Source organism: Nomia melanderi, chromosome 11 (genome assembly GCF_051020985.1).
Source record: "Nomia melanderi isolate GNS246 chromosome 11, iyNomMela1, whole genome shotgun sequence".
Lineage (NCBI taxonomy): Eukaryota > Metazoa > Arthropoda > Insecta > Hymenoptera > Halictidae > Nomia > Nomia melanderi.
Window position 1 is genome coordinate 15,172,428 of NC_135009.1, and position 21,862 is coordinate 15,194,289.

Here is a 21,862-nt window from a genome sequence, read left to right on the forward strand (position 1 = left end):
CACGTGACATATGATAGACAGTGTTAAACTTCAAGACCTCAGAAACAAGAAATTGTCATAAATGTTATTCACGATTGTCATAAATTAAAGCGGAAGCCTGTTTTCCTGAGCGCATAAATTTATGGAAATTTTATGTTACGGGGCTCGGCTGCCGTGGTCACGTGCCTGTTGATGTTAACGCGACCTCTATCTGCGATCGTCTGACATTTTGCGACAGCGATTGTACGACACAGTGGATGCTCCATCGTGTTTTGTATTTTCAAGTATACTCTGTTGTTGGTGTAGTGATACGGGTTGATGATTAATGTGAATTAACGAGGACGCACAAGATGTAGGCCGTTACAGTCTTTTCCACCGAAGGCATCGACAAAGAGGAAAAGGCACCACATGAGAAAGCACATCATACGGGCCGCGACTTTTCTTATAACGCGTATCGATCTTTCCGCAGGCGATGCATCTCCCTTACCAATCCTTCTATGTTTGTAAACTATTGACCTCCCTTGCCGAAGATCGGTGAAACATCCTCGATCGCCGAGTCATCAAGATCAAGAATGGAAATCGTCGGCGACTACGAGTACAACACAAAAGATCTGATAGGCCACGGCGCATTCGCTGTAGTCTTCAGAGGTAGACATCGTAAAGTGAGTCCTCTCAATCCGTTTCGATCACGACGAACGATCACCGATAATAAATTTTCAAAAAAATATCTCGCGTCGGCCGATCGCAGCAATAATGTGTCCTTTATTTCTGTAGAAACCAAATTTCGTAGTGGCAATCAAAAGTATCACCAAAAAGAGTTTAGCAAAGTCACAGAATCTACTAGGAAAGGAGATCAAGATTCTGAAGGTACATTGACGCAGTATCCAATCTCTTCAAGCATGTTACGGTTTTAAATTTCACTTCTCATTCTTAATTTCAAGTACGAATGAATCCAGGCTTCCACTAGATACATTGTTTTTATTCAAATTATGCGATAAACAAGTTGCTTCCGATTAACTTGCTGATAAGTTCGAATTGATGTGTGGCTACTAAAAGAATCTGTCGATCGAGCGTAATTCTTATTTCATCATCCATAAATTAACTATGTAAAAATCTTTGAGATTTAAATTATGCTCTTTTAATAAGAATTCATTGTTTTGTTGTTGACTAATACGTTACATTACAGGAATTAACAGAATTGCATCATGAAAATGTTGTTGCATTGTTGGACTGTAAGGTTAGTGTTATATATATATATTTTATCGAGCAGTCAGTAAAATTTTTTATTTATTTGGAAAGATTATATAATGATGTTTGTGCTCTAATGTAATCACACATTTATTATTAGGAGTCTAATCATAATGTCTTCCTGGTTATGGAATATTGTAATGGTGGAGATTTAGCTGATTATTTAAGTGGTATGTGTAGCCAGGACAAATTTGTTATTGAATTATTCAAACACAATAACACCAAAGTTTATCTATGTTCATTTTATTTAAAATTTATTATATTTATATTAGCGAAAGGCACCCTTTCCGAAGATACTATTAGAGTGTTTCTAAAGCAATTAGCAGGTGCAATGAAAGCACTTCATGCCAAAGGTGTAGTCCACAGGGATCTTAAGCCACAGAACATTTTGCTCAGTCATAATTGTGGTAAAGCATGTCCACAACCACATCAAATCACTTTAAAGATCGGTAAGAAATAATTGCATTCATTTACATTCAACTTACAGACATTATAGTTATTTAAAATATATTTTTTTATGTTGCAGCGGATTTTGGTTTCGCTAGGTTTTTACAGGATGGTGTAATGGCTGCAACATTATGCGGCTCACCAATGTACATGGCACCAGAAGTGATAATGTCGCTTCAGTATGATGCGAAAGCGGATCTTTGGTCTTTAGGAACAATTGTCTTTCAGTGTCTAACTGGAAAAGCGCCATTTCAAGCTCATACACCTCAAGCTTTAAAATTGTTCTACGAAAAGAATGCCAACCTTGGACCCAAGTATGTTGTAATACATACACTACATTTTTATATATGGAAAAAGCTTATGCTGTCTGTTTAATTAACAAGAAGCGTAGAATTTAAATTAAATTGTCATTTTAGGATTCCACCTGGAACCTCGCCCGAATTGTCAGACCTTCTAATGGGTCTTCTAAGGCGTAACGCCAGGGATCGTATGCCTTTTGACGAATTTTTCGGACATCCTTTTCTCCAAGGTACCAGAGAAAATCCAAGTCCAGTTCCAGCAGAACTTCCAGCTTCACCAGGAACACTAGCGATCCCGGAAGGACCTGCGGCTGTTATAAGATCAGAACCAGAAACGACAAGTCCGTGTTCCAGTCCTGAAGATGACTTCGTAATTGTGCCAAGTGATCTCAGCAGTGACACAGACAATAATCCCAATACCCAACAAGTTAAGTATGTAATTCATTTTCACTGACCGTGAAATTTCTAAGATTGCATTGTCGACATCATTCCATTATTGGTTTAGCAGATATATCAAACAAACCAGCAGAGAAGCAGTGAGTCCACCGAGGCCTTGCTTCTTACCTATTTCGGAACCAATTCCTGTACCTTCTCAAAGAAGTATAGTACAACCATCATCCCCGTCTACCAACGTAAGATCCGGAAGCAGTGTTGTCCCACGTTCTCAACCAATCAGTATGAAACGTAGCGTGGATTCGCATAGGAGTCATGCTCCCGACATTGGCTCCCTTAGTCCGCCCAGTGTTCAATTTGTGATTGGTACACCACCGAGCAGAAGGTATGCGAATATTCCTAAAGAGTACTTCACTGATCTTAAACGGAGCACCATCTGAATGTGATTATTTCTAGGTTAAGCGAGACACCCCCGCCTCCAAACACATGGCAAGTTAGTCCAGTTGCGAGACACTCGCACACTTCCAGTGGAACGTCGCCGTTGAGGCGTTCAACTGGAAACAATAGCGCATCTTCGCCGTTATTAACGGGGCCGTTGGCAGTGCTAGGTTCTCCTACGTCCAGAGCGTTTCAGGACAACAACAACACGTTGAGGCATTCACCTGTTATTCCGTTTGGTACAAGGGCTGTCACTCTTCCCGAGATATCTGGTACGTAATTTTCATCACTTTCGCAATACAGATTTCTATTGACACAGGAATAATCGATTCTTCGTTGAACATTCAGAGGCAGGCAGTTTCCAGAACCTGTTACCAGAAATAAATCCCACGGCGAAAGATGATCGCCCGCTAACGTTCATCGCGCCCGAACTCCCGGAGGAAACACTGTTAGAACGAGAACACAACGAAATATTAGCGAAGTTAAACTTTGTTGTTGCTTTATGCGAATGCGTGTGTGAGGTGGCGAGGACAAGAGCGGGTCCCTTGGGCGCGCCTCTGGGCGGTATCGAGCAAGCGAGTAACGCGGCGACGAGGAGAAGAGCCGAGCAAGTAATCCTGCTCGTCAGAGCGCTCCAATGGCTCAGTTCCGGATTGAGCCTTGCGACGCAGCAACTGAAGGCTGGCAGATTACAACCGACCACCAGCGTTAAAGACGGTAAAACTTCACGTTATAATCTTACCTACGATCAGTTGTGTACTATAGATTCTATATTAAAATTCGAATGTGTTGCAGTGGTGAATACAATGAACGAAAAGTTTAGATCGTGCCTCGCAGAATGTAAACAGCTGAACAGTGCTGGACTTCTTCATCAAACGGGAGCTACAGCGGATAAAATTCTTTATAATCATGCCATACAGATGGTAAGTAATAATATTAATCGATTGAAAATTGCGTGGACAAGTACGAATATTTATCTCTGCATTTCTGTGACAGTGTCAGTCGGCGGCATTGGACGAATTGTTTGGCAATCCCGCGGAGTGTTTCCAGCGGTATCATACAGCACAGATATTGCTACATTCTTTATCACAACATGTCAGTCATAGTCAAGATAGAGCTCTACTTATTAAATGTAATTTATTGTTGTTTTACGCTTGTACCGATACCTCAAATCCGTGTTATAAGTGTTTAAAAGAAGAATGATTTCTTTCGTTCCAGACAAAGACGCCGTTGAGAAACGCTTGTACGTACTTCAAAAGCAAGGTTACATTTACGCAACGGATCCAACATAGCGCTTATGAAATACGGCAGCAGGAAGCAGCGACCCGCCCAAACCCGTACCGTATTCGATACCTCTCTTGTGTAAGATATTCTGCCCTATTCTGTATAAAAGATGTTAATTCATTGATCATACTACAAAGATGAGACATTGTAGAAAGAAAAAAAGCAAAATTAAGATTTAAGCGTAATATAGTGAAGTTTGTTAGGTATCTAAGCAGAATAGGGTAGATTACCCCATGGAAGAGTACCAAAAAATGATTCTTAACAGTTTTTCTTTATATGATTTTATTAATGACGCGGATAATGAATTATAATTATATATGTAATATATATATTATATAGTGCGTGTATAATATATATATTATAAGATATATGATATATATATATACATATATATATAAATACATATTGTAATGTACGTATGGTTGATTAACTAACCTTTATTTCATATCAAATAATAAAAATGTGTATACTAACAGCATTGTGCGTTCAATGCGAGGCACATTATCTTATTCAATAACGTTGATACAGTAATTATAAAGAAAAAAAGAACAGAAAAGGTACGGACAATAGTTTTCAACAACAAGTGTCACTATACAGTGCTGTTTCGTGCTACAGATCCGTTGCTCGACATTACTTCTTCTTTCCATCTGTAACAGCTTCTACACTTGGTTTATTGTCTCTGTAAATCACACAGTTCAACGCTGTAGCGAGAGACGTCCAGGCGAAATAAGGAATTATCAAACAGCCGGCGAGTTTGTTCACTTGGTAGAACGAAACACCCACGGCTAAAGTGCTTCCCCACAATACTATAATGTCATACAAAGCCTAAAAGTTCGAGAGGTGTAAGTAATTAGAATTAAGGTCGAATTAGGAGAGAGTACACAGTTGTTGTTTCGGACATACCCATTTCACGTTTTGTAATCCAAAGAATATAGGAGTCCAAGCCCAATTTAATAACAAATTAGTTCCATAAATAGAAAGCGGCAAAGCTGCCCTTTCAAAACCACCGCCGTCTCTCCATACTAAATACGACGAATAACCCATTGTACAATACAGGGTTGTCCATACTGGTCCAAACATCCAGTTTGGTGGAGTCCAACATGGTTTGTTCAAGGTCTTACTCGGCATTAAAAAGATACATTATTATTTCGTGTTATCTAAATTAATTTTACAATTGTACGAATCGTACAAGATGTAACTATCGGATAATTATGTCATTTCGTAATCTAGCAAGTAGCATAATCATCTTATCATTGTGTATCGATTTCTTGCGAATTTTATCAGATGCAGTAAAGGCTTCCCTTATAAGTAGAAATAAATAGCATTTATCGGTTGACAATAATAGAGAGTAATCGTCGTTTAAGAATGTTTATTATTTAAAGAAAAATGTTCAAATGTTTCTGATATTAACGGTAAACCGATCAACTAGTTCGAGCATTGTTTAAGTACTCGCGTATCGCGTATCTTATGACTCAGTGTTTTAATTGAACGTGACTGTTCTTTCAGAGATATAGAAATCCTCCAAGGAAGAATAAAGACATTGATCTATACAGTTTTTTAATTCGTTTTTTTTAAATTAGAAATCACAGTACGTTTATCTACTAAATTCGAGCAACAACATTGAATTCGAGTGGTTTGAAAAACAAATCGATTTAATTACCTGATACCAAGATTGCATACTTTTTTTAGTAAAATAAGCACCAGCCCATCCTCCAATATTTGGATGAATGACACCTACCACAAGCGGCCAAGACATTCTACACATTACAGGCATTTTATTTGCAAACGCGAACCGTTCTACCTTCGTGGTGATATGTTTATCGAGTGCTGATAGCAGACAGTATGCACTCGTGAGTGCTGCTTACATTATGACGTAGTTACCTCAGTAGTGTAACTAGTATAAAGGATAAGTGTTTTTTCACCGTACTTGTTATGCGCATTCGCAATAACGGCTGATGCAATTTATACGTGTGCAATTAATTCGATATTTTATCGGTCGTCGAAGCTAGCTCACAATGGTACAGATACCGCGAAAACTGTTTAAAATTATTTATAACGCATCACCACACCTGAATCAGACAAAAAAGATTGTACGCATCGAATATATGGAGAGTGATACCATTTTTATTTACACATATAATTTAATAAATACAATAAGAACAAATAATTTTTATATTACATACATTTTTTTTGGAGACAGTTATGCACGACTTATAAATTACTATTTTAGCAGAAGAGTGAGCAGTGGTATACAAACGTGTGCGTTAATACATGTTATTCTAATTAAATTATGAAGTAGATACATATATCCAAAGCATTTGAATGATAAAACCGTAACATATAATAGCATAGATCCAATTTCACTTGTGAAAATTCAAGTATGCAACATCTAATTTTTTCAAGCTGTATACTTTTTTTTTGTTAATTTATCTAAGTATAAATAATAAGATCATTAATTTCAAAAATATGCTGTCAAATCACATGAAAGTACGAAAACATGATATGAAACTGATATGAAAAACTTTAAAAAAAAGTAAGAACGTATGATACATTGTTTCCAAAATGAAATATATTAATATACTAATATTTTGCAGTATGGCTAAGTTAGATTTATATCTCGTACCATGGAATTTTTGAAACAAAATGTAGTAAATGCACATTCATTTTTGCATATCTCGAAAGTTTTTACAAAAATAAAACTTTAGGGCAGTACAGCCAGAAAGTTGAAAAGTTCCTCGAGGTATGAAAGGGTATACAAAAGGAATACTTTTGTGGGTCCGATTCTTATGATACAACAGGCTAAAACACTTGGTCTTGTGTCTAGCAACAGTTGTAAAAAGATGTACGTTGTAGGAAAGAATCTTGCAAACTGTAAGACATTTCATCTAGTTTTTGGTATTCTGTGCATTTCTTCGTACGGAACTAATACAAATAGCTACTTGATTTCTCAGACTACCTTTAACTTTGTATTTTGCGGATTCGCTCATTCTATATTATCTGTTCTTCCTTCTCCTCTTATCAACCGATATATTCAATGTACACTATTGTCCTTCTATTCAAACTTTTGATCCTTAATATCCTCTTCTCCGTTCACCTCCCTTTTCTTCTCAGGTTTAGATGTAAACACTCCGGGCAGATGATCTTTCACGCGTTCTCTTAACTTTTGAGGGATCACCATGATAGTTGTTATTATATTACCAAGGAAAAGTACCAAGAACATAGCACTGAGAACTGGAACGTGCCATGTAGCTTCTGGGTGAGACGTTAATGTATATAATGTGTACGCGTTATATAATTGAAATAGGTATCCAATAAAAAGGAATGGCAGTAAAAAAGACAATCCACGCCACATCCATGAGTGAAAACCTTCTATAGTGATGTCCATGTTATGTCTCTCGCCTAACGCTTTCAAGCGATATAAAACACCGCGTTGATAGCAGAATTGCAAATATTGCACGAAACCTGAATGATAAAATTATAATAGTTGAAATTTTTATACGTTATTACATAACATTTAAATTATTAGAAGATTACTGAAGAGAAATTGCTTACTAATGTATACGTTGAACCACATAAATTGATGTCTAAACGCATACCATGGTCCTGTGTTAGGCCATACTAATAAGACACCAGAAACTACAGTTGAAAGAAAATGGTGAAATCTCCACCAACCTTTAATTCTTGAACCATTTACTTTTAATATACTTTCTCTTATTGTCAGTGTGCAATAATACCAGACTAAAAGGAACATAAAACTAAGTTCCAAAGTTCTGAAACAGACATTGGTGTAGAATATTAATTACTATGAATACAATGGTTTTGTTAAGGTTTAATACAACATAAGTGATGGTTTACCTGACATTAGTTACTAGATTTATTACAGATAAAATAAAACCAATTACAGAAAGGACTAATTTAAATTTTTCATATTCATCTTTATACTTGAATCTGAAAATATCAGAATAAAATTAAATCATACATTCTTTAATATATATAAATTGTATGCAAGAATTTTTCTTATGTAGGAGTTACAGTTATACTTACTTATCACTTTTATTTAGTATGGAGACATTAACGCTGCCTAAAATAATCTGGAGGTACGTGCCATTTGGTTTAGGTAAAGTTTGTTCTATTTCATGTAACTGCTGCTTTCTTTTAGTCATATCCTTGTCCAAGCTTTTTCCAGCTTCGCTTGCGTGTAATCTGACAAGTTACATGATTTTTCTTATAAATTGAAAAAACAGTTTCGATAAAATTTCATAATTGTTTACTTACTGCTTCAATGATTTTTGTATTACACCCATTCTGTACCTCTGATGAGAAATACCTTTTAAGCATTTCGCTTGCAATTCGCTCACTTCTTCTAATTTCGCAAGATATTCTCTATTTAATGCCTATCAGAAATATAAGAATATTTGTGTTATTAAACCATTTACAAGCACAGGTATGTTACACAGTTAATTCTAGAAAAGTTGGAAATCCAAAAACAGGACTGTACATATTACAATCTTGAGTAACATTCTAATCTTTTTTTCACGTTTTTCAACGAACTTACTAAACAGGTAAAATACCATTGTTTCCTTTACTACAGTTACAATTATTACTTCTCAGCCATTAAGGGCAAAGGTACTCGAGCAACGTAATGCAAATGCCATATTGTAAGACACAAGCAGAGTTTTCGACCGAAGCAATATTCAGTTTCAATGCCGATTTATAAACAATGGGATACCGGTTTCAGGTATTTACTATGGATAAACAATAGGGAACCCTTAACCTCGAACGAAACGATCCGATCACGTTGAAGCGTCGACACCTCAATTAATATTCTTGATTAACGAGAAATAATCTTACTTCCAACTCCTTGTAATCTTGTGCCAGGTCGTTCCAATCTTTTAAACAAGATTCGACATCGGTGTCCATTGTGGCGATGAAAAATACGATGGCCAAGAACTATCTAAAAATTCAGGTACACCACGGTCAATCGTGTTACTGCGGTCGACCACTTCCTCGTAGATCTAGCGGCAGAGTGCTCTAAAAGCCGACATTTCATTATCGTGATCTTCAGGGCCGACGTATGATAAAACCGTATATCCGAAAATTGTAGTCGGAAAATGTACATAATTGTTTTACAAAGAATCATGCACGGTGCACATTTCTTATCAACGTTGATAAATACAATGCAAAATAAATTCCAACGTTACATAGCAAATAGAATTATTCCATACTCATAATTCCAATTATATCAAGAACAAATTAGACGAAGTTTGAACGTGATGAAATTTATCTAGATTATTTCCCAATTCAATTAAACTTACGTAATTCCAATGATAAATCCCTGTATCGTTTCACCCATAAAACATTTTATTTGGCTGCTTCGAGCACGTTCCACGTCTCCTAAAAAATTCGAGTGTACGTTCAAATAATATTTCAAACGAACGATTCATTTATATTCCATCGGAATCAGTTTAAAGATAATAAACTGAATCGTCGATTTAAAGAATGAAATGGAAATAATTACCAGTACAAAATAATATATATAATATAAATAATTATCAAATAAAAGTAAAGAACATTCGTTATCATTATCATCATGAATTCCGAATTACCCAAAAGCACGTGCAATATTTCCCAGAGTTCCCCAATTAATTCCCGTGGAAACAAGATCAGGCGAGACACGAGAAGACTACGAGAAATCTCGATGACTCTCGCGTCCCTGTAAATCATGCTTACAATCTAATAAAGCAAATTTGTTTTTTCTCGTTTCGTGTTCCTCGACGGAGCGGCATCCTCCGAGATTCGGGAGCCGAAGTGATTCCATGCCTATTTTTGGTTCAACGTTGCCGTGACGGCGATTCAGGGAGCCGCGTTGCTCGTCTTCGTGTTTTCGTCGAGCCATTCACGCGCGCCGTGTTACCGGGCTCGTAAACAATTGCAAATCCTTTCTTTCCCCGGCACAATCGGCAATTTCGAGCCGCGTTCTGCCGCGTCCCAGCGAACACGTGAATTTTTTCACGGTCGTTGACCAGGTGGAGACGGAAAAAGGGCGGAAGAGAGAGAAAGAGAGAGAAAGAGAGAGAGAGAGAGAGAGAGAGAGAGAGAGAGAGAGAGAGAGAGAGAGAGCACCGCGGGGATCCGCGAAGACAAAAGTGCTACCCGGTTCCACCGGTAAATATCGGCTCGATGCAGAACTTCTGACGTCTGTTTCCAATTAGTGTTTCAATTTACTTTTGTAACTCGACTGCTCTTTACATAAATGAAAATTAAATGAAAAGGAAGAAACCAGTGTCCTTATGCGTTAACCCTCTGTAGGCCCATGTAACTTTGAAGTCACATATTAATATAGTGGCATTTTGATTTATTTCATTCTGCAAAGTGGTGAATAAAATTAAGTAATCAGTTGACTTAAACTTTCATACTCAGGCGTGAAGGTTTAACGTCATTGTAACTTGAAAGTTATAAAATATATTCCTTTAATAAATATCCACATATGAACACAAATTATCAATGTATTCAATACTTTGAATAATTTCATCAAAGGAATATATTTTATAGCTTTATATAAATATATTTTGTGCATAGATTTTGTTATAATCATGGAGAAAAATTCAGGCCATAGAGGGTTAATTTCAACAGAAATTTCTTTCTCAATCATGCACAAAAGTCAAGTTTTCTGCATTAACCCTAATCGTACCACGTTTCATGGTGACTCTCACTTATGAGAATAAAAGGATTAAAATGTTATTGTGTTTGTTTATAGGGACATTTTAAAAGCTCAAAATACTTTTGGAAGCAATGTGAGATAATGAAAAAATTTAAGTAGAAAGTTCAAATGTGACTCAAAGTCACAATGTGGTCTGATTAGGGTTGAGCTAATAAAATCGCTTTCTGCTCAGCTGGTTGCAATCTATTTTACCATATCTCGGGAACGACGATCCTGTGACCTCACTGCGTGGACGGGACGCTCGTTCTTCGTTGGTTTCTTGCCCCGTGAATCTATTACCTCCAATGTTATGCGTTTCCACAGACTAGCCGGAAACGAGCGGACGTTTATTTCCTTGAACGGATTTGAATACGTTCCTACATATTAAAGCTGTATTAGATTCGGTCGCGGTTAACGCTAATAGAATGCGGTGACCTTTGGATAAAAAGTTTACCAATATTTCGTTGTGTAACACTGGCTATACAGTCGCGAGCGTTTTACACTGAAACTACCGATTAACACGTTCGTTACCAGCGTTTATTTTAATAAGGATCTCTTTAATTTATTTTATTCAATCCGATAAATCTAAAGAAAATGAAAGAATGAAACTGGAAGGAGTTATGGAGTTGCTAAATATAATTCCGTAGCTTTTAACTTTAAATAACAAATCTGTAATTAATTTCATTCTTTATGTAAAATATAAAATTACGCTGCTAGCTCTCTTCTTCTCTTCTCTTATGATTCCTTGTGTTACGTTGACTGCCAGAATTGCTAGCGTTTTGATTAGTACTTATTCTTTAATAACAAAGGCAGACATTGAAAATAATCATTAACGATTTAGTAGCACAATAGTCATATTATGATCTAGCTACTTGTTACTAAATATTCTTATTTAAAATCGAGCTTTTTATCGTAATTGTTCCTCAGTAATCTGGAAGCTGCGGTCATCGGTGACCACCGTGGCAGTCAACGTGTTAACGATGATTCGTACGCGTTCAAGTCGAAATCTTACCGTCCGAGGAACAACCGAGAAGACAATGCGAGTCCAGGAACGAGACGAATGTATCTCGGAGCGTATCTACAGGCGTTGACTTCTTTCGAAACAAGTAGGCCGCTTCTAGCACGCTGTCAAAACCGAATAGTCCGGCCGAGCATCGATTATCGATTCGAAATCTTCTGGTTTTATTCAACTGTGCTCGAGTACCTCCACTTCCCGTCCACCAGCGTTTCGTTAGCGTCTGGGAAAGTCTCTTCACTGATGCGACTGTAAAAGATCAGCAGTAGTTAGCTTGGAACGTTGCATTGACATTCTTATACATTCTTATAAATTAACCCTTTGCACTCCAGAGGCGCCTCTAAGTCACCAAATGATTTGACACAGCGAAACTGTAAACTTTGATATTTAATATTAAACTTTGTGTAATGCATCAATGTACGAAATATTGAAAAAAATAGTTCTCTTTCTTGATACATGTGAGATTTCTTAATTCAATCTAAGAAAATGTAATCTGTCATTAGAAAATATTGAATATTTCCGGTGAAAAACTTCTGGAGTGCAAAGGGTTAACACTAGAACTACCAGAGAGGTCAACCTATTTCTGATTTCTTTTTACAATTATTGATAACGAATAATCCTCTGAGAAATTATAGAAACCGATTTAGCAATAGGTAAACTGAATTGTAAATCAATAGAAGTTTCAATAGCACTGTTGGAGTTTCCACAGAGAAATTGGAGAAGTCAATAAGACTGCTCGGTAGTTCCAGCGTTAAGATTACTCGACGTGGAAGCAGTGAATATTAGGACGATCTTATCGGAACAGAAAATCTTCTGCAGCTCTTCATTCTTTGTTCCCGGAACGTCTAATACGTGCTCCCCACTCCGGTGTGAGAAGTTTCAACTGGAGATTTAAATACCTTCGAAACTGTTAAATAGTGTAGTGGCCGGCGCAATGGTCTCGGGACGACCACGATCGGACGGCGGGACTGTACTAGTGGCTAACGACAATTAAAAAACGGTGATTCGATGATTGAGTGGGTCCCTTGCTACAGTGTCGTCGGCGTGCGCAGTTCTCCGGGGTCTTTTATCTTCGGATAAGTGATCTTTTATCTTCGAAGAAAGAATCGGAGGAAGAATATCGTCACGATATCGAATCAAATATTTCTCTGGAGCTTTCAAAGTGAATTACTCTTACCGCCGAGTGAAACTCAGAAGAGAATCTAAAATAGTTAACACGTTAAGCGCCATGAAAATCTTAAGCGTTTTCCTGTAGAGTTCTTTTGCAGCAAAATAAAGCAGGAATTATTAATTACTTAGCGTTACAATATTTGCATTAAATTATCAACCTATCTACATTAAACATTTCATTTCACATCGTTTATCTTGTATGTTATTGTTATCAAGTCAGAAGCGTCAGTCGTGACACGGCTTAACGTGTTAAAAGATTAACATTAGATTTACTGTTTGTTGCTTACTGTTTGTTCTATTCTTAGACAAATTATCCGTTTTAGATCTTAGAAATTAGAGATTTAATAGTACAATTGGAATACCTGTTCGCATAACTTTGTTAATAAGAATCAAGCTAAAGATTTATTAATGCTTATAGAATTCAATGCGAGTGACAACGACTTCTAGTGTTAACAAGGAACAACGCGGAGAATAATTGTTATCTGAATGCTCGTAGGAGTCAAAGTTTGAAATACCAACGTTAAAAATAACAGCAGCGGTCGATGGTGAGGAACAGGGCGCGATATTGTTTGTCAATTTCCCCGGGATGTTGTCCGGTAACGTCCGTTAATCGTGCATGGTAATTATATGTTAATCGCGACGCCACTGTAATCTGTGGAAAATAAGAAGCCGGTGAATCACGAAGCCGAAGGAATTCTCCGTGGAGGAAAGTGGAAACCTGCAGCGCGGAGGGGTACGCAGCTTCTAGATAACGGCATAGTAAACGGTATTCGATCTTCTTCACGTGTAACGCCGGCCTGCAATCAGCGTACAACTTTAGCTGTGATTACCAGTGTACCGCAGAATCTGTACGATAGGGGATCTCTTACCGGCGGTAGGTGTTTCTCGTGCACGACAGTGGACGCTAAGTAGTTTCGGACCAGCGATTTTTTAATGATTACCATTCACTGACGCTCCGGTAGATCCGGTCGCTGCGTCGCCAGGCGATTCGGTTCGGGCTGCTCGTTGGAAATAGGAAATATTGTTGACGAAGATTTATGGAAAGAAGTGTTCATTGTAATTAGTTGTAACAGATTATTGATAGAGATTCATATAAAGACATGTTCGCTGTAATTAATTGCAATAAAAGATTATCGATAAAAATTCATATAAAGAAAGATTCATTATAATTAATTGCAATAAAAGATTATTGATAGAAATTCATAGAAATATTCATTGTAATTAACCCTCTCTAGGCCCACGTGACTTCGAAGACATACATCAGTACATTGGCATCTGATTTATTTCAGTTTGCAGTTGATTTATTAATCTCAGTCGATTGAATCAGTTTCCTTCAACTTTTACACTCTCAGACGTGAAAGTGTCACGTCATCATTCAATTAAGATTCTGTTATAATCACGAATAAAAATTCGGCTCACAGAGGGTTAACGGTAATAAAAGATAATCGATAGTAATTCACGCGAATCAATGACTGACAACCATACCAACTTGGTTAGTTCACTCAGAACGCCGGGCAGACCGAAGAATAAAATATTCCCGAGCGATCGGCTCGAAAGATTTTCCATTAGAGTCACGTTTCCCGTACTGAAACGAGAAACGATTAGTCTGCAACAGGCATCGAATTCGACGCGTGCTAATACGCGTGATCGTTGTGCGGCAACCCTTAAAAACCGTCGCGGCGCCGGGCCGTCGCCAATTACCGCGCCGGATCGGTAAAGTCGCAGGGGATTTCCCGCGCATTATCAGCCCGTCGTAAAAAGTGAAAGTAACGCACACATGGTAGAGGGCAATGATATTTTCGAAAATCGATAGTGACAGTAACGAGCGTACCGTGGTGAGGATGTAACCGATTCCGATACGATTTACAGTTCGGCCAGCCGGCGGACCGAGAGGTGTGAAAGATGAACGTCGCGCGGAGCGTGTTGAAAGCTGGCAAACGGATCAATCTCGACGGCGTTACCCTGCCGAGCCAACGAGCGCCCGGTTGCGGTTACGCAGGGGCGACGAGAATCGACGATCTGTCGAACATCGCGAAGACAGCAGATGGCGCTGCGCAATCGAAGATCGAAGCGATCGAGAAATCGCCGGAGAGGAACTACGGCGTTGCGAGCACCCCCGCCGCCGGAAACAGGCTGCAGGGGCCGCCGGAACCGCGGGGACTTCCTTTGTTCGGAACGCTGTTCTCATTTCTGCTCGCCGGCGGCGCGAAAAGGCAGCACGAATATGTGGACAGGAGGCACGGGGAACTGGGCCCGGTGTACAGGGAACAGCTGGGACCCGTTTCGGCGGTGTTCGTCAATTCGCCGACCGAGTTCCGCAGGATCTTCCGGCTGGAGGGACCGGCGCCCAGGCACTTCATACCGGAAGCGTGGACGCTGTACAACGATATACGGAAGTGTCGCCGGGGATTACTGTTCATGTAAATTTCTCAATGATACACGCTATTTAACCCTTTGCAGTCCGAAGTTTTTCAATAGAAATATTTCGACGTTTTCTGATGAGGTGAAGACGATATTTTGTAAAACCAATAGACGAGAAATTCACGTGAATTGACGGACAAAGCTTACGTCGATATTTCTCAGATTGATGCATTATATGAAGTGTAATATTAAATATCAAATATCAAATCAAGTATTAAATATTAAATATTAAATATTAAATATCAAACTTTATAGCTTCACAGGAAATCAAATGCTGACTGAGAGTCATCTTTCGAGTGCAAAGGGTTAATAATGAAATGACCCATTCCTAAATTCTCCTTTTGCCATTATTGAAAGAAATAGATGCTTCTCTAAATTTTTCAGGAAATTGTTTTAATACTATCTAAGCTTTGAATGATCTAAGTCGATAGATGCACTCTTAGGGTTTGTATAGAAAAATTTGGAAAGTTCACCGTTTAGTAGTTTTAGCGTTGATTGTCGTTTTGAACGGATTGTTAATACAATCAAATTGCTAATTTTTGGAAGAAAATATTTTTAAGGGACATGTGATTAAGAATGTTTATGGTATGTGTTGCAAAGCACCGTGAACATAGAGAAACAATGTCTGAATGTATGAAAATTATCAGAAATTTGAATATAACTTAATATTTTATTAAAAAGATCAATAGTAGATTGTGAGTGAAATTTCCGTGGCATAAAAAGTGTTAAGGAAAGTGTTAAGGAAAGTGTAATTGTAAATAGTAAGTTGTTTATTGATGTAGCTTCTGTTATTTTCGCTCACAATTAACGAGTAAACGCCATTTAATTGTCAATGTTATAATTAACGACATAAAGGAGCAAAGGTAACAATTATATAATAATAATAAAAGTAACCAATATACATTGTACGTTTAAAAAGGGATGGAGAGGAATGGATGCACTTCCGTAAAATATTGAATAAAGTGATGCTAGTACCAGATCCATCGAATTTAATGACTGGTCCCTGCGAGAAGGCGGCCAAGGAGCTGGTCAGTAAATGGCAGAAACAAGTGAGAACCGATTCTGTGATAACGAACTTGCAACTTCAACTTTATCAATGGTCCATCGAGGGTAAATACAGCATACATTTATTTCGTGTATAAACATCATGGAACAATACTATAAAATATTTCATTCAATTTTCTAGCAATGATGGCCACGTTAATGGGCACCTCTTGGCACACTTACAAACCCGAGTTGTCTGAAAACTTCGAAGAACTGGCGACGATGCTGCAGAAAATATTCGAATACTCCGCTAGACTGGCCATAATCCCAGCCAAAGTGGCAATGAACTTGCGACTTCCGGTCTGGATGCGATTCGTTGCATGCGTGGACACCGCGTTCGAAATCGTTCGAAACCTGGTGCTACGAATGATTCAACTAAGCGGCGATGGGCTGCTGAAGAAGATGCTGGACGAGGGGATTCGAGAGGAGGACGCTATCTGCGTTGTCACTGACTTTATTCTAGCAGCTGGCGATACAGTAGATATACTTTCAAATATCTATATATATTATAGATATTATATATATATATATATATATATATATATATATATATATATATATAAATACATTACAAAATAGAGCATTTCGAATTTGAATTGTAGACAGCGACCACCTTGCAATGGATTCTGTTGTTAATGAGCAATCATCCCGAGAGGCAGGAAGCTCTGTACGAGCACTTGAGAGATCTTCCGCGAAAAGAACTGCACCGGGATCCACAGCTGAAAAGCGTAATCAAGGAGACTCTTAGGTTATACCCTACCGCGCCGTTCATCTCACGGTATTTACCGGAAGACAACGTGATTGGCAATTACTTCGTGTCGAAAGGGGTAAACGACGTTATTGCATTATTATGATAATCATGGTGCGAGATGAGAAGAAAATAAATTCGAACGTTCGCGACCTGTTCGTCCAGGAACTATTGGTGATGTCGATCTATTCGAGCGGCCGCGACAGCAGGAATTTCTCACGGCCGAACGAGTTCCTGCCGGAAAGATGGATCAGAACGGATGAGGGCACTTACCGCAGTCTACTGAACCCTCATGCGAGCCTGCCGTTCGCTTTCGGCGCGAGAAGCTGCATCGGCCGGAAACTGGCGGAAATACAAATGTCGCTCGGTTTGGCGGAGGTATCTGAGAATTAGTACCAATGCATACACACATACACACACACAATACACACACACATACAGAGAGAGATTATAAATATATTTTTATTAAATTGCGTGTTTCGTAAAATTCTGTAAGATGAACAGCTGCGTATTCTACACTTTCTAGGTAAAATAAAAAATAAGTGATCCACTAGGATATTTAGAGTTACAACGCTTAACGTGCTAGTATGATACAGCTTAAAATAGATGAGACGCGAAACGTTAATACATATTTACGAATGTTTCAGCTGGTGAGGTCGTTTAAGATAGACTGTGTAAACAAGGATCGAGTGCGAATGATTTTACATTTAATTTCTATCCCGTCGGAGTCGATGCGGTTGAGACTGACGCGGAGAGAGTGAAGCAAACTAAGATAAGGTACAACGGCAAGAAATCTCCGCCTGCTTCCTGTTACAATCTTTTAAATTCGAACCCTTTACACGTATATACAGTAATTAGAATTTCAATATATATATATATATATATATATATATATATATATATATATGATTTTAAGCGAATTATAGCTACATATGTATAAGAATTCTTAATATACATCAATTCCACGTCTTAAAATATATTCACAGTAAGTATAATGATGCGACGAATAAAAGATTCCGTGATATAAAAACTTCACCGAGTGTCTCCATGCTTAAACGGTCGAGTACCCTACGATTTCGCGACTATTAATATCACAATTAAGTTAAATGACTGTGTCGTTAACGTTGACATAGAACGCCGTTGATGATCTGCTTCACCTCGTCCAGGAATTCGTTGAAACTGCCGCTGGCGGAGAAGTCCTGGAACGCCTGTATTCTCTCGGAATGCGTCATCGAAGCGGTGAGGAAACTCTTCACGCAGCAGGACTTCAGCTCGTGGCACGCGTTGTTCTTCGCCCAGTTCCAAGCTCGACTGAAGTTCTTGTAATTCAACTTGGAAATCGAGCTTTCCGTCAGAACGTCCGACACGTCGGTCATGAGGAACTTGTCTGCTAGTAGCACAGCGTCCAATAGAGACTCGATGGTTCGGTTTTCGAAAGTGGCACCGGTCACGGCCAACAGCAGCGTGTTGAGGCCGTCTCTCGACGTGTTCCGCAGCTTCACGCGTTTCTTCCCCGATTCGGAAAAATTCCCCTCGAGCATGGCGGAGAAGGCGTCGGATTTCTGACACAGGGTGTGTCTGCAGGCGTCGACGGTGCTGCCGTCGTCCAGCTCGAACGTGACCGTCGCCGGTTTCGGATGGTTGTCGTACACCCTCGGGAAGTCCGTCGAAGCGGTGTCGGTGATCTGACACTTGTCTATTATCTCCGGCTGTATCTGCAACGTGTTCGCCAGCCGGCAAATCGACCAGACGGCGTTCTCGTGAAGGTTGTGCCGCTGGTCGGACAGCACGCGGAATATCAGCGGCAGGGCACCGTAATTGTTCAGCAGGGACCTGAGAATGTACCGCGATTTGATTAGAAACGGTATCGAGACCGCGATCACTAATTTGTGAGCTTCGTCCCCACGCAGCAGGATGGACGTCAGTTCGCCGATCGCTCCGCCGGTTTCCGCTAGGGCACACAGCTGTCTCGTGTACTGCTCCGAACCGTACAGTGTTTGAGCTTCGAAGACGAAACCTTGCTTCAACAGCGTCATCAGATATGCCTCGTTTCTGTGGAGAGAAATCATGAGTGATGGACATGATAGATGCATGACTGTTTTACTTACCTTATGATTCGAGTCAGAATTCTTGAGGCTCTCGGGTTTTTGGCGTGTCTAATGTAAGCCGACAGTGGCTCGATCGTCGTGGAGTCGGCCAGTCGCTCGATTGGATCGTTCGAATGACTCAGACGACTTAATAACACTAACGTCCAAACATTCGCGTGCTCGCAGTGACTTGATCTGTTCCCTTTTTCTGAACTTTGACACTCTTCTACTTCTATAGTCACTGATTTGCAACTTTTTACTGATTCCACTTCTTCTTGAGGTTCTAGGAGAAGATGGATTATTTAAGTTAGGATTAATTGATAAACGATTTTATGGATGTTCTTTGGCAGTGGATAGTTTAACGAACCATCCTCGTTGTCCATAAATTCACTGTCACTGCAAACTGGACTGTAATTGTCCTCCGTGTTTTCGTCGTTTTCTATGGAATCGTAGAATGGCAATGGGGGTGTGCTAGGGGGCGAGGAAGAGACACTGGTTGCACTGCCCGGACTCCAATCGTCGCGATAATAATCTGAACTGAATCTGTGAAGTAAAGGTATAGCGTTTACTTCTATAATTCATGAAGATTAATTGTTAAATAATTTCATTGACGTACCGTCCTAAACTGGTCTTATTAAATTTGACTTCCGTTTGTCTGTTAGGCGGTGATTCGTTGCCTCTCTTCTTTGAAACGTTGTTCTCCTCGACAATCATAACTTCAGACACCATTTTGTTCAACCTGGTAATTAGAACGTCGAGCAAACCGTTCTTCACCATTATCACAATACTCGGATCATCGTAAACAAATTGTGCCAGCGCATGTAGCAGTATAGGATGATATCTCTCGTTTTCAGGATTTTGTAATAAAGACAGCATTAACTCTAGACCGGATCCAGTTCTAATTCTTGCGCGATTGACAGCCTCCCGACAAAACAGGCATAAACTGGCCAATATCTCTTTATACAATTCCGAATGATCCTTAATAAGAGTTATGAGACTTTCGATAGCACCAGAATTTCCCAAGACAGGCCGGCACTCTGCTATTTGGCAAAGATTGTACAGGCACTTAATGGCCATTTTATTTTTCATATTGCAACACTGCACAATGCATTTATAGCCCTGCAAATCTTTCTCTCCCCTCATTTGTTCCCCAACTCGAGGATCAAGCGTAACTAAAAATACGCACATAGCTTTCACACAAGTTTCTACTAGCTCTAAATATTTTGTGCCTGTTTGTGATTTTTCTACTGCCATTATTAATAAACCTGTGACTCTATGTATAACTCCAGTTTCTAAAATTTCTTCCCTACTACCTTCGTATATACTCCAAATATTTCTGTATAAGAAAAATAGAAATTAATACAACAGACAATATCATATTAACAAACTATTGCCAATAAGCAAACAAATAAATCTGTATACCTTATAGCTCTGACACTCATCAAATAAGTTTGCATATTCGCGTCTAATTGCAGAAGATCAACTACCGCTTGAATTGCACCAGCTTGGCATAATGATTTGGCATGCCAATCGCATTCTGACAAGTTTCCAATTAGTCTACATGCACGGCAGTGCAAAGTATTTCCTAGTTTTGTATATTTTATTATAGAGACTACATTATTCGCTATTTTAGATCCTTTCACCTAAAAAGAACATATTCAAAGTTAGTACGATGTAACTCCACGGTACTATAAAGGAGTAAAATTCAGATATACATTGTTTCAATTCTGCTTCATCGAAGCAATCTGTGAATCGAACAGTCTTAAGAAACATGAACACAAGTACCTTCTCTCTTGCATCTGAGTGTATACACGCATTCGCTAGAATACTCAAAGTCATATTCAATATATTCAAATTATGACAACGAAGTAAATTTACTAAAATGCCCAACCCTCCATCTTTAGCGAATTGCTTGTAGCACTTGGGTTCGTTTTTTAGCCGTACCAAGCATGACGAGATTCCACTTTTAGAGTCTGTTTTGACATGTTTCAATAACTCCTGAAGTATCGGTTGCTCTTGCAGCTCGTCCATAGTTGACATTTCTTTAGATAACTGTCAAAATTAATGAAAATTCGTTAATTTTTTGGAGAAAACATAACCTCTAAATTGCGCTGCCAACGGGATTGACAGCTACATCTGTACAGTAACTTACAAAAGTAAGTTGAGATGAAAATTACTTGAATTTATAATTTCCTGTAATCGACATACATCACATTGTTCACCGTACGATGTAACACAGGCGAATTGAACGTTTAAATTCAGTGTGTATTAATATATAATTAATTCATTATTTTATATAATTAATATTTCAAACATCCCGCCGCTCGTCTGTTAGTTCAAAGAGCGCACACTGCAGCGCCATCGTAAATTCGATAGAGTTATAGTAGATATGATATATAAAATTATTAAAGAACATAATTAAATGATTGTAGAGCATATTAACTCATCTACGGATTTGCTAAATACAATAACGTTAAAAGAGTGTTATTTTCATTGATAATAGTTTTATTCTCAAATGTATTCCTCCACGAAGTTACCAGTAATCTCATTACAAACGTTAAATTAATCGCAACGAACTATCCTGAGAAT

The 21,862-nt window shown here is 38.6% G+C and overlaps 5 protein-coding genes across 7 annotated transcripts; 2 read left to right on the forward strand and 3 right to left on the reverse strand.

Annotated features, from left to right (window-relative positions):
* Positions 1 to 166: 166 nt before the first annotated feature.
* Positions 167 to 6,394, forward strand: Atg1 (serine/threonine-protein kinase unc-51-like protein Atg1). Of its 3 annotated transcripts, none has more exons than XM_031988409.2 (13): positions 167 to 641; positions 754 to 846; positions 1,166 to 1,216; positions 1,328 to 1,397; positions 1,500 to 1,676; positions 1,754 to 1,988; positions 2,091 to 2,405; positions 2,479 to 2,751; positions 2,823 to 3,076; positions 3,153 to 3,521; positions 3,600 to 3,727; positions 3,801 to 3,936; positions 4,023 to 6,394. In XM_031988409.2, exons 1-13 carry the CDS (start codon positions 552 to 554, stop codon positions 4,094 to 4,096), a joined length of 2,265 nt encoding a protein of 754 aa, XP_031844269.1. In that variant the 5' UTR covers positions 167 to 551; the 3' UTR covers positions 4,097 to 6,394. The 3 variants fall into 3 exon arrangements, with proteins under 3 accessions (XP_031844269.1, XP_031844270.1, XP_076228243.1); XM_031988410.2 differs by having other exon boundaries at positions 2,482 to 2,751; XM_076372128.1 differs by lacking the exon at positions 1,166 to 1,216.
* Positions 4,556 to 5,895, reverse strand: Tspo (Translocator protein). Its single transcript, XM_031988421.2, has 3 exons — positions 5,749 to 5,895; positions 4,992 to 5,204; positions 4,556 to 4,913 (listed from the first exon to the last, which is right to left on the reverse strand). Exons 1-3 carry the CDS (start codon positions 5,860 to 5,862, stop codon positions 4,719 to 4,721), a joined length of 522 nt encoding a protein of 173 aa, XP_031844281.1. The 5' UTR covers positions 5,863 to 5,895; the 3' UTR covers positions 4,556 to 4,718.
* LOC116432074 (transmembrane protein 120 homolog) lies at positions 6,193 to 12,820 on the reverse strand. The gene is made up of 10 exons (XM_031988417.2): positions 12,703 to 12,820; positions 11,801 to 12,052; positions 11,002 to 11,165; positions 9,404 to 9,482; positions 8,940 to 9,119; positions 8,364 to 8,482; positions 8,133 to 8,291; positions 7,944 to 8,036; positions 7,641 to 7,858; positions 6,193 to 7,550 (listed from the first exon to the last, which is right to left on the reverse strand). Exons 5-10 carry the CDS (start codon positions 9,006 to 9,008, stop codon positions 7,141 to 7,143), a joined length of 1,068 nt encoding a protein of 355 aa, XP_031844277.1. The 5' UTR covers positions 9,009 to 9,119; positions 9,404 to 9,482; positions 11,002 to 11,165; positions 11,801 to 12,052; positions 12,703 to 12,820; the 3' UTR covers positions 6,193 to 7,140.
* Positions 12,821 to 12,963: 143 nt separating this feature from the next.
* sad (Cytochrome P450 family protein sad) lies at positions 12,964 to 17,963 on the forward strand. Its single transcript, XM_031988412.2, has 7 exons — positions 12,964 to 13,847; positions 14,843 to 15,393; positions 16,314 to 16,504; positions 16,581 to 16,915; positions 17,041 to 17,265; positions 17,352 to 17,564; positions 17,834 to 17,963. The coding sequence occupies exons 2-7, from the start codon at positions 14,876 to 14,878 to the stop codon at positions 17,945 to 17,947; spliced, it is 1,596 nt and encodes a 531-aa protein (XP_031844272.1). The 5' UTR covers positions 12,964 to 13,847; positions 14,843 to 14,875; the 3' UTR covers positions 17,948 to 17,963.
* A 150-nt stretch (positions 17,964 to 18,113) lies between these two features.
* On the reverse strand, positions 18,114 to 21,412 carry Rnb (BTB/POZ domain-containing protein Rnb). The gene is made up of 6 exons (XM_031988407.2): positions 21,059 to 21,412; positions 20,696 to 20,916; positions 19,890 to 20,609; positions 19,641 to 19,816; positions 19,295 to 19,556; positions 18,114 to 19,238 (listed from the first exon to the last, which is right to left on the reverse strand). Exons 1-6 carry the CDS (start codon positions 21,311 to 21,313, stop codon positions 18,305 to 18,307), a joined length of 2,568 nt encoding a protein of 855 aa, XP_031844267.1. The 5' UTR covers positions 21,314 to 21,412; the 3' UTR covers positions 18,114 to 18,304.
* Between the last annotated feature and the right edge of the window lie 450 nt (positions 21,413 to 21,862).